General features: G+C 40.7%; 1 protein-coding gene across 3 annotated transcripts in view; it reads right to left on the reverse strand.

Annotated features, from left to right (window-relative positions):
* LOC147025796 (protein kinase C-binding protein NELL2-like) overlaps window positions 1-13149 on the reverse strand; it is a 370788-nt gene that overhangs the window by 356209 nt on the left and 1430 nt on the right. Inside the window, exon 2 of one of the 3 annotated variants that reach the window (XM_085880617.1) lies at window positions 6490-6574. The exons of the other annotated variants lie outside the window; for them this stretch is intronic. Within the exon in view, the coding sequence (XP_085736743.1) occupies window positions 6490-6511 (22 nt within the window). The 5' untranslated portion in view covers window positions 6512-6574. The remainder of the gene's footprint in view (window positions 1-6489; window positions 6575-13149) is intronic. 3 annotated transcript variants of the gene reach the window in all.

The following is a 13149-nucleotide window of genomic DNA, read 5'->3' on the forward strand; positions in this document are numbered from 1 at the left end:
TATTTCGGGAACATACAAATATACATACAAGATGAAAGTTTTAGTAATATATAGATAGATATATAGATGGTTCAATTCCTAATTCAGTGAATTGATTTCATAATTGCTGTTGGTCGAGCCATTATTCCAGCCATTCTGCCTTATGGTTATGTCAATACCATGCTGATTTCCCTTATATATTGATTTTCCCTTTCAGTCAACTTATGATTCCTAATATGTAATATTTACCAATCTGTCGATCAATTTAATAACACAGGCCATCCTTAAATATTATAGAAGTACCTCAACTTAATATATTATCTTGATTTAATTCTCAGAAACTTTTGTCTATCCTTAATTAATAGACCATCCCATGTCACAAGGTCCATAGCTACAATGATTGATAATATATCAATCAATAAATACAAGTTATCAATAACCAACGATGTACCTTACTGTGATACAACAGATCATTTACATGTGTCCCAAGTTACTGGTTTTAAAGGTGAGGAGACTCATTAACTCCACAAATTCTGATCGATTCAAGGAGTTGGAAAAACAAATTGGGAGAATACTCTCCCTTACACTTTTGAATGGTAGCTCATAATGCAATTAAATGAAGATTACGAGACTTATATGATGAAGGTTTCTCAATCTGCAATTCCAAAACAAAACTTGATATTCAACTGAACATCGGACGACTGAAGAGCTGCCAAAATCGATCAAGCACAAAACGAGGTTGTATAAAATTCCTTTCATAAACCTTCAACTGATAACGAATCCAAATTCAAACAATTTCAAAACAAACTTAATCTGTTGACGAGACAAGCAAAACAAAATAATCACAAAGAGAAGCCCTCCCAGTACAACTCAATACCAAAGGAATCTCGTCTACAATTGGCCCATTAATTATAACTAAAAGAAATATGAAGGTTTGAATACCACAATGAATTGTAATGGAGAAAAAGACACAATGAACACAAAAATGTTGCGTCTCCAGTTTCACCCCAAACCCCTCCTTACTCTGATAAAGCCCATACTTGTGACTGAGCATCAATACTGGGTGGTTTGCCATCGCCTTCCCAGCAGTAGTTTTGGCAGGAATTTGTCTTTAACATCCATCAACTAATGTCATCCATTAACTTTAACATTCATAGACCAATGAAAACAGCACACCTAGTTTAACGTCCATCCGAGGGATCATGCATCATCTAAGAATCGCCCAACCTGCTAAACACCAATAGGGAGTTTGGGAGATGGTTGTGACTTTAAACTTCACATTTAGCCGAGAATCATCTGTGTGATCACTTGATAACTACAATTTGAGAGGGCAAAAGGATTGCCTATTACAAGTTTGCAATTATACAACTACTTTACAAATCACTTTAAAATCATTCCAAATCACATTTCTACATTTCGATCACATTTTAAGTACAATGGTTACGAATCAAATCAAAATTTTGGGAACATTTCTCTCGCATCACCGAGCATGGCAAGCACATTCCAACACAGTAGCCCCCACCCTCACGACTGTGCCATGATTAAAACATACACACAAACGCACACTTGAGAAACTAAAGGTTTTTATGACGATGGCACTCGGTCACAGAACGAAACCTCGCATTTGTGGAACTCCTTGTAGTGGGCAAACTACTGAAGGAAAATGAACACAGTTTGGGGCTGGGGGCATTACACCCCTCCTCCCTTTGGATCCACATATTAATTGAATGGGGGTTTCAGCACCCATAAATCTTTGAGCAGTACGAACAGCTGCTTGTGAAGCAAGAACATTGTCAAGAGAAGGAGCAATTCTTAAACATAGATTGCAAGGTCTAACAAATTAAGACCTCAGCTTACTGAGCTGAGCAATTAGAGGCAATTTCCCACTTTTCATCATTTCTGAACAAAGCGCGATTTAATTAATTGTCTCATGGTGCCGGCGATAACCAGTCTACGAAATGGACCCCCATTCAGAATATATTTTACATTCACAATTGTCATTTGACAATTTATCAGCATTTCTATTTACAAACCAAGGCTCTCTGGTGTCTCGGTCCACGGCATGTGAATGCACCAACTCCTATTTTTTTTCTTTTCAGAAATAAAGCTTCGATGCTCGTGCATGGTACACTTGCTTAAACGTCTATCCGAGGGACGGCACACACATTTATGTCCTTGCCTGCCAACAAAACACAAAGATTCCAGTAAAGTGTTGGCCTATGCGGGGAAAGAGACCGCGACCTTTGCGTTATCAGCACCAAGCCAAAGTGGCCTCTAGACTTAATATGTTACGCCTAGACTAGGGTGCATCAAACGCCCCCTTTTTTGTGAAAGTTTTAAAAACATAATGGCGATACGACAGATGTGTTCGAATAGACGAAAAAAACATCTCATTTTTTTCAGAATTTTCTGTCATCATCTTGGGGGTCCACATCGGGGTCAAAGTTCAGGCACGCAGCTCCTGCACATTTTTCAGAATAAGCGTTATTTTTCACTATATAGTGATCAAAACTTGTATCTGGTGGTGAAATAATTCTGACATATCGATGTACTGCTCCTTTGGTGATGTCCCAGTGATATAGAGCCAATCAAATTTTCTGGGAAATTTGCCAGAGAAGCGGGAAACTGGTGATTTCCCCCCCAAAAAAACAAAATAGTAACAAATGCCTTGGTTCTGTCAAATTCATGGCTTTATTACCCAGAATTACATGTATTCATATGAAGGTACTCATATAATATCATTAATGATCAAGTTTCAAGCTTCCAGAGATTCGGATTCTCTTTCCTGTCATTCTCAGTGACTTGTTACACATTCTGAAAGTGTTCTTCAGACCGAGCTGCACAGAGACAGTCCGTTCCGAGTTTTATTAGACGTTCAGCCGCATCATTAGTTACATTGAGTGCTTTGGTTTTAGATTTTGAATCCACATTGGCTGGAAGTGTTGCCCACTCACTCACTTCATACGATAAGAATGAATCGTCCAGTTCAAGTTCTCGGAACACAAACCAAGAATCAACCGAGCCAAAGTCAGATAGGCAAGATGTCAAGTGAATGTCCTTGGGGATGTGAGGCTTTCCGAAGTCTGTACCAAAGCACCCAATAGGCAATAGTCCAAGTTCCTCTCTATCAGGCTTGACAGAGATGATACGGTCAACCAGTCGACGCTTCTCTGCACTTGGAACATCCTCACTGAATAAGGCTAAGGGCACAAACTCAGCTGCTAAGTACCAAAGATGACGCTGTAGAGCTTTGATAGCGGATGCAGAAATCTCAGGGTCCACAGATCCATAGCGTATTAGATCTTTATACAGACACAAATCGTTGTACGGCGTATGTACACAATTCTCGGGGAAAACACCATTTTCAGGGAAACTGTGCCAACAAATTACAAGCCAACCGTGTTACAAACATCACCAAAGGAGCAGTACATTGATATGTCAGAATTATTTCACTACCAGACACAAGTTTTGATCACTATACAGTGAAAAATAACACTTATTCTGAAAAATGCGCAGGAGCTGCGTGCCTGAATGTTGACCCCGATGTGGACCCCCAAGATGATGACCGAAAATTCTGAAAAAAAAATGAGAAATGTTTTTTCATCTATTCGAACACATCTGTCCTATCGCCGTTATGTTTTTCAAACTTTTGCAAAAAAGGGGGTGTTTGATGCACCCTACCCTAGACTATAATGTATGCATTATTATTCTTCTTCTATAACAGGTATTCAATGATACTCTTCAGAGACCATCTATTTATTATGTATGCAACGGTTAGTGTTCAAAGCCAAAATAGCATACAAAGCTATCTCACAGAGAGAAAAACTCGAGTCTTAATCCATCATATGTTACCCACGGCTTAACCACAGCACGAGTGAGGGATTCTCACACGGAACATAAACAACATTCCATTCATGCCCACATCTAGCCATTCTCAAGGCATATCGAGATTCATGACGCAAGACACTAAAATTGCCTCGAACAAGACATTCATGTAGCATGACATCATGCAGTAATCTTCAGTTCCTTTGAGCCCACAATCACTTCTAATTCAGATGTTCACCAAGATGGAATTCACAGACACACACACCACCTCTCTATCTTGTTTTAAAACACTCTCATGGCATTTGTTTTGCACTTTAATCACATTATAATCGCATAGAAATCGCAAAGAAATCGCATTATAACGCCAAGACTCTGTCTTTCAATACAAGCCACAAACCCAGTTATTTTGTTTACACTCCAAAGATGCAACGGATTTGAGGAATCTGACATCATCGTTTTTTCCTCTGGAATCAGCAATGTGCGCTCCACTTCATTCAGAGTCTTCACAGTGTAGGATGACGACCAATCCATATCTCCACTTTTCATAGTTATTCATTCCCATAAGCTTCACAGTTCACAATACCCAACAGAGCATGTTTTCTTCCAGTGAAATCTACTGGACCCGCACATGCTCCATTTCAACACTCGCTTACTTAATCTAAGTAACACTCGGTACTACATGCAGATTAATGCAAATCAGTGCGCATACAAATATACAAGAGTTCTATCCTTTCAACTTATAACTAGAACAAATACAGTTCTTTTAACTTGTGGAACATGAGGTTGGAACACCCAAATTATTTCCTTAACACAAAACTTAACATTTCCAATCACAAAGGATCTTATAGGATTTACGAATCGACAACACCTTTACAGAATAACAATGCAACAGTTTTACAGCGAGCACAATGAACAAACAAACAAAAAAAAAAATCAAAAAGAGGTAACTCGACAAACATTCGTAACACTTATTCATTCTCCTCCTTGGGGACTTGAACTTCTTAACGAGCAGGACCTCCAACCCTCTCTTTGGGGGTGGGGGCTGACCCCCATCCCCCCTTCAGGGGCCTCCAACCCCTGTAAGCATGGCAGAGCCTTCAACTCTCCATTACTGGTCTCCAACCTCTCTTTAAAACATTTGAATGCCGAGGATAAATCCTGTTATTTTAAGAGGCCTCAAACCCCCTAATTATTATTTTTAGGTCTATCAGTAAAGGCTCTCCTTTGTATACCTCTCCTATCAATGGAATACCACGCTACCCACTTAACTGAGAGATGCAGCATCCGATCTGAAGAAAGAGCAAACATCTTAGTTCAGGGCCATTTGCTTGCTGTTATGCCAGACGATGCTGTTCCCAGTCCTGCAGGGGTTTGTGGTCCCTGTTCGGGCAACAAAGTTGCGGTGGAAAAGAACTCGATTTCCACATGATGGATCAGCATGCCAAAAGAGAATCTTTAATTTTGTATATACGGAGGAAGAACATTCAATGATTCACTGAAACATTCGAATGAACTTCACAAACTAGAATCCCAAAGCAATCCCTCTTATACTCATTTGACATCCAGAAAATGGGAGGGTGAGACATTTGGCAATTCAACTACGGGATGAGCCGATCAGCACAAGGCGAAAAAAAACCTCAGAACTACAATACGTGGCCACTTTGGGTTGGTGGGAGGGAAAGAATAACACAATCATGGCAAAAGTTTGCAGTGTGTTCAACCAGGTCACCCTGTTTCTATGCAGCGAGCAAGACCCTTTTTCATAGTAAGATATTAACTTATCAATATGTAGGTCAAAAAAAAACTTGGGAAATGGGAAACATTATGGAGAGCCAATTTGACTGGAGTCCAAAAATCAAATTTATAAAGTACCAAGAACAATTCAACAAGTGAATATAATTGATAATACATGAATATAATTATTTTTCTTCCACACCACCGATAGGCTGGATCCGGATCTGAACCTGAATCAAAAATCAAATCAATTCATTCTTGTCACACACCCAACCTGTCCACCAAATCTTGTCCGAATCGGTCAATAACTTTTTGAGACATCCTGCTCACAGACAAACAGACAGACAGGGGTGAAAGCATAACCTCCGCCCACCTTAGGCGGTGTAGGTAAAGATTGACACATCCATTTTTGTGATGTGAAAAACTTGATACAGGAGGCGGTGAAAAAAGCCCTGTGCCACTTCCACAACCTCAAATCCATTCACCAAATCGACAAGCACAATCATTGACCCACGCTACAAACAAACCCAAAAGACAACATGTTGTTGCCTCACAACATCCACAACTCAGAAAAAAAATATCACGAGCACAATATTCAATTCCGATCTTCTATTTCTGTCTACGTCTCTGTACCTCCCTATCCCTATTGCTTCGAGCGAGGTTCCTTTTCAAATATTCCATTGTAAACCTCTCGACTGTCCCGACTAAAACAGCCTTCCAAGAAATACCATTCCACCCAATATTGACTGTGTGTGAAGCAGGCCTGCCTTGTTTACCATCTTAACTCTCCTCTTATTTCCTATCAAACCATGTCCTCATGGTCTTGTCACTGTCTGCACTCTTCTTTTCCACCTGGTTAAAAAAAAAAACAAGAACAACAACTTCTCTACACATACTTTATCAATGTCTTTTGAAGTCTTTAAGTAAGTAAATATAATCATACTTTCTCACCTTGAGATGACATGACATTCATCAGATACAGTTCAAATGGAGCTTCCTTTAATATAAACCAGTGTCAGCTGATTGATCATATGGTCTGGAAATGCAAATTTAGGTTGGTTAAGCAAACAAAAAGTATGTGATGGTATCTTTTGTTTTCATCAGTCAGAGTAGCAGCTGGTTAAAGAAATATAGATTGATCGTGATAAAAAAACCAAATTGGAATATGTCAGGTAAAATGAGGTTACCTGGAATATAACGCAAACCATTAATTATTATGCTCTTATGCAGTATTTTTTTTTTCACAATTAATGTATCGTCTTGTATGATCGATTAGCTGTTCCTCCACAATGACCAGGACCAGCATGAGTTATGACTTTTCATTATTTGCCGAAAACAATGGACAAAACCTCAGGTATTGTCAGGATCATACTCCTTCCAGATTGGAGGCTGTTCACGCAAAACATCTGGATAATTTGTTTATTGTGAAGAAATTGCTGCCGGGATAGAAAATAGTACAATTTGGAATAAAGCAACCTCCGAGAAGACCAAGCCACTTGCTATCCTCAGTGCAGGCAGAAATTTGGAATTTGTAAAGGGTGCTGGTGATAACTCGCCTACTCTTCAGGAAGGACACTGTGGGGCGTGTGATCTTTAACATCCACCAACTAATGCTGGCGGACAGGACGTCTGGCTTGACGTCCATCCGAGGGACGGCACACACAACCTGCGAAACACCAAGATGGCAGCATTTAGGTGGGTTGAGATTAAAGTCCAGGCTGGACAGCACAGAGGTGAGACTCCTTCATGAAGCATGCAAAGAAGGTACCGAGACAAGTCGTGAATGTTTGACTACCTGTCCAGGGTTGGTTCTCAGCCGCACACTGTTACAAGGTGCTGTAGGACCTCTTGGGTTTAAAATAATTAAAATCTAATCAAACCTTAGTGGCACAGGTTGAAAAAACCCAGTAATTCAGAATGACGTGATGGGACAGGAAGCAGTATAACGTATCACTTTTGTTACACCAGGCCACATACCTTTTTTCCCCTTCATCTACATGATCAATGAAAAAGTTTATCATCGACATAATCATTTCAGGCACATTATGCTGTTCCTCGAGACATCCCTTTGATTTAAGTTCGAACGAGAAGGGCACTCAGTGGAGCACATACCACCACCACGTAATGATTGTTCCGTGATCCCAATATATTTTTTGAAATATATCGTGCCCCATCTCTCAATGGTGAAAATCACTTGAAAAATTAAATAATTCTGGTATCCGGATACGGATCTTCACCAAAATTGAAACAATTCTTCCTCGCCACACATCCAACATGTCCACAACTTTTTGAGATATTGTGCTATATATTGCTTTCGTCCCATCTCTCAATGGTGAAGAATTACTTAAATTATAGTGTCTGGATCCGGATCTTCACTAATATCTGATCAGTTCATCCTCGTCACACACCCAACCTGCCTACCAAATCTGTCCACAACTTTTTGAGATATTGTGATATACATATATATATATATATATATATATATATATATATATATATATATATATATATATATATATATATATATATATATAGACACACACACACACACATCGTTTTTGTCCCTATCTCTCAATGGTGAAGAATCACAAAAAAATTCTAGTGGTCAGATCCAGATCCGGATCTTCACCAAAATCTAATCAATTCTTCCTTGTCACACACCAAACCTGTCCACAAAATTTCAATCTGGATCCGTCCACAACTTCTTGATATATCCTGCACACAAAGACAGACAGACAGAGACAGACAAACAGACATAAAGGGGAGAAAACATCACCTCCTTCACCTTCGGTGACGGAGCTAATTAAATATGACGCGTGATGAAATGTTTAATTCACATTTTTTTTGTTTCCATTGGCACCATTTGTGTCAGCAGAAAACGTCGTCACAATAGACGTCAAAAAGAACGTGCTGCAAACTATCAAGGTTTCATTGATATTTCATTTTAACGTTGTATTGATGCATCACAAAGATGATGATTAATTTACGATCACTTATTTGCATAATTAGGTGACTCAGAATCACTTGAAAGTGGCAATTTCTCAGAATTGCTGGGGGACATATCTCACGAGATTGGGAATTAGACGTTGTTTCAACCGACTTCATACCCGGCATACGTTGGCACAACTTTGATGTCCGAGGGATGGGACGGCCTGACTGCTGACGACCGAGAGAGTCTGATGACTCTTCCCCTCAATCCAAAAGATGACGGTGTCTTCAGCAGCATGGCATGCTAAAGGTTCCGCTTGTGGTGGTGAAGATGGTGACGGCACAAGCTTGACAAGATACACCTCAGAAAGCTCCATCAATGCAGTCACACAAGATATATGCTCCTCTTTACCACATATGAAGAGAGGGGGGGCACTTAGAGAGATGCCATGAGAGCAGCTGGTGAAGTACAGACATGATCTCTCCAGGGGGTCTGTGCTTTCACTTCTCAGCCACATCAATTGGGTGTCAGCTGGTCACGTTAGCTTCAATGTAATGTGGAAATCTATAACGATAGCAACCTTTGGAAGCTCCGACAACATCTGGCTACAGCTCACGACTGGCAAAGCAAGCACCTGCTACATCTGCTTGCTTTCAATTGACTGATATTTTCGGTTGCATGTGAATTAACATTTAAATGTTGGTTACCATGTGACTGGAATAATAAAATCACGGCTTTAACTTCAAAAATCGAAGCAGTCCGCAGCCAATCTTACTGTTCATTTGTTCTTCATCTTGACATTTGTGGAATCTTTTTACAAAAACTCATCAGCGAGTTACCCTTCTTCGATGTCCAGAAGAATCTCCCGCCACCGTGCACCTCATGGGGAATCATTTATGAACTTTCACTTTTAAAGGCAAAGTTTTTTTTTTCCCCTGAGTTCACATCTCTTATCATGTGAGAGTTTTTTTTGTGAGTAGCATGTGGACAACCCTCAACGGGATAAAAGGACTGGACATGGCCGATGTGGCCACCTGATGCACAACTGGTGCCTCAAAACCTCACCTGGCTGCGATTGCAGAAACCCTTGTCAAACCATGGAGCACATCATGACATCCTCTCCCTGACACAAGTTTCATGGTGACAACTTGGGGTTAAACTCTGTCTCTGTCTCTGTCTGTCTCTCAAGCAGGGCATTGGACTAGCTAGAGGACTTACAACTAAAACTGTGATAATAGCTGCCACTCAGCTACATGAAAGAAGAAAGAAGAATCATGTTCACATCCTTTCTGATGAAGGTTCTGACGAAGTGTATCCTTAGCCTTACGATGGCCAAGAAAACGCCCGACAACGCACACGAGGAGGCACAGCTTGAACAGCTTGTTCTCGCACTCACTCAAAGGGACTTGTTCAAAGATTGACAAAGAGAATTACAATGGACAACTACCCGAAAAAAAGGAGCAATATGTATTGTTGTATTGTTCACATGGAATTGCACAAGTTTTAACTTTAATATAACTTGAACAGTCTTGTTTCAGCAGCATTCCCGTTATGCTTGCGGACTTTTCGTGTCTCATTGCCGTTGTTGACTCGATATTTTTCGTACTCGATTTGAACGAATTGAAAATGAATCGACTTGAATTGACTGGAGTAAATGGAGCAGTTTTAAATTGAGCACAAGTAATTGTAATTGCCAGAAACCTGCCTGGAACACAAGGACATTGAACGGAATACAAATAACGAACCCTCTTGCTTTGCTTATGTTTTGATTTTTTGACATCTAATCTTCTTGCTTCAATACCTCTCCCTTCCTCGAAAAATCCATCGTCTCTTTTAGAGGCCATTTCCTCCAAGTTGTTAATGACTTGCTTCTTTGACCTAACTGGTCACACTCATAGAGGTGACCTCTAAAGTGAGAGATAAGAGAATAGGTAAGAAAATGGGACCAGTGGACACACATCAAGAGTGAATACAAGGGAAGAAGAGCAGGTATAAACCAGGTTGAGTGACCTTTTGGTTTGGGTAAGAATGACTTGATTGAGTAAGCAAGTAAGGGTTTGGTGTTTGTAGTCGTTTCCTTGTAAGGTAACTAATGTTATTAAAAAAAAAGTTAAAATGGAAATGGTAACAATTCAAATAAAAATAAATACTGCAGGCACATTTAAAGGAAGCTACCAAATCTGATATACGAGAGTCCTAAAAACACTTAAAACCAACAACAAAAATGTAACAACTGGTTCTGGAAACAACCCACCACCACCACCCAGGTGGACCCCCACTGCATAGCCAGGAGAGGGTGAACATTCCACAAGCTCATCAACCCGTGCAAATGAAGCAAAAAGCGGGATGAAGCAATTGGTTCACCTGCCTGTCTGTCTGTCTGTCTGTCTGTCTGTCTGTCTGTAAATGTCAGTTTATGATCTCGGAACAACTTGATTTCAATTGAATGTTGGATTTTGAACACGAATCTGTAGCTTAGCAGTTCTTTGGCTCTGAATTAGAACAGATTGCACATGAGCAGAGAGGAGAGAGATAAATTGTTGCTTGCAAAATCGAAGATTTTTAAAGTATATTGGCGAGTGGATTTTGTTATTCTGTCTGTCTGTCTGTCTGTCTGTCTGTCTGTTGCCGAGAGGTCACAATTTTAAACCGATCTTCACGGAACTTCACCACATGGTAAGAAACCTGGTGTTGACTTGGCGGTTCGGGTGGTGGCTTGGGATCCTAGGGTCCTGAGTTCGAGCCCCGTTGGCCGCTGAATTAATACCAGGGGGTTGACTCAGCCTGTCATCCTGAAGTCAGAGAAATGAGCACCAGTGGTAGGGCTTCCTCGTGTTTTGTTCCAGCATAAAAACCTATCTCTTCCGTCAAAATTGACCAAATTAAATCAGATTTTTTTTATAGGTTTTACTTATGGACATTATGCACAACTTCTAGGAAATGAAATTGCGAGAGAAAAAAAAATTCAAGTGGGCGTGGCTCCACCCACAAGAGGCGTGGGATGCCCCTCATACAAAAAGACAACTAGACCATGATATCGAGCTCATCTCCGAGTTTCATAAAGATCGCATCAAACGTCACGGAGCTATGCTCTGGACTCTGGAGAGAGTTACAAACAGACAGGCAGACAGACACAACGAAAATAGTGATCACTGCTGGCGCCCACGAACTAAAAATATTGAGGGCAAAGCATAATGGCATAAACTCAGATCGCATCCCAGTACATCGACAACATAACAGTGCAAGAAAAAACAAAACAGGACGACATCATAGTTGTTCATGTTAGCCAAAATATGTAAAGGTGAAGCAGAGCCAAAGAGGGACATCAAAACCCCACAACCACATTTTTTCTTCACATGTAAGCACAGAGACCTGCTTACTAGGCCAAGCTTATACACAGCTTCCCAAAAACAAAGAAAGTTTTTCAAAGGACTCCAGGTCAAGGGCAAGAGGAGCATATACACAAGCAGGACCTGGTGCGATCTTTACCAGACTACCTATGGGATCGAACAAGCTCATCACATGGATTCAATCTACGATCACAGTCCTCACCCGAAACGAAACCGCTCCCTACATCCAACTCAGCATGCACCTTTAATACCAAAGGCTTCTTCTCAGGTGCCTGTGCCAACTCCACTGATGATATAGATAAGTAGATCTCTCCAGTGAGATCCAGTTCTCAACCTGGCATTATGCTTTGGCAGCACCCCACTCTCCACAAAGAAGGCTAAAACAGTTCATCCACTCAGTTGAAGGACTGCAGGACAGTAAACTACCATCCTGGTGCAGTACTTGCAGGGGGTTGCTGCAACTCAGATGGACATGTAAAGTCCCACCCCCTGTACCGAATGAAGAAGATTCCCCAATATTTCTTGAAAAGAACAGGACATTGCGTGCCGGTACCCGAGCTGAATTTCCTGCTTAAATTGATCATCCAATTTTTTTTGGGGGGGGGGGCGGGGGAAAGGGTGAACACGAGGGATTGCATCATTATAATTTTGTCAATGTATGACATATTTAACGGGGGTGGGGGTAGGGGGTGGGAGGAGGGTGAACACAGGGGATTGTATCATTATAATTTTGTCAATTTTGGACATTTTGTTGTGCTTGCGATGTATTGAGCGATTGGTCGTTGGTGGAGCTTTGAGTATATTTTGAATTCAGTTTTATCGTCTGGTGTATTCTGGTTGACTTTGCTGAGGTGTACGATTTATTGTGAATGTATGTGTGACCAACACAAAGACACACTCCTTGCGTTTAAATTAAACTTGGTGCAATAAAGTTCTTCTTCTTCTTCTTCAACTTCAAAGGGCGGTGCATGTTAATTGTTAAGTTGCCTTGTGTTAATAGTAAGAATGGGATTAGTAATTGAAGGAATTCTAAAACAAGTAATTTGCGAGATTAAGTCAATGGGGTGAGGGCATATCGAATGTCAAAAAAGGCATCCCTCTTGTGTCTGAGGTCCCTTGCATGTTGCTGCAACAACAGGTGCAGGATTGGGAAATGCGAGGTCAATCAGACGGGCCAAATGTCCTTTTCGTGTGACCAAGAATCCTTGTCCAATGGGAGCAGAAAGGGGTAGAAAATGAAATATATTATTAGCAGCGTCTCGCGTGGCGAACGCTACTCATAGGGAGCTCGGCGTTGCTCTTCTTCTTCTTCAAAGGGCGGTGCATGTTAAT

The sequence above is a fragment of the Eptatretus burgeri genome, chromosome 5 (genome assembly GCF_056783735.1).
Source record: "Eptatretus burgeri isolate ZD-2024b chromosome 5, Ebu_testis_v1, whole genome shotgun sequence".
NCBI lineage: Eukaryota > Metazoa > Chordata > Myxini > Myxiniformes > Myxinidae > Eptatretus > Eptatretus burgeri.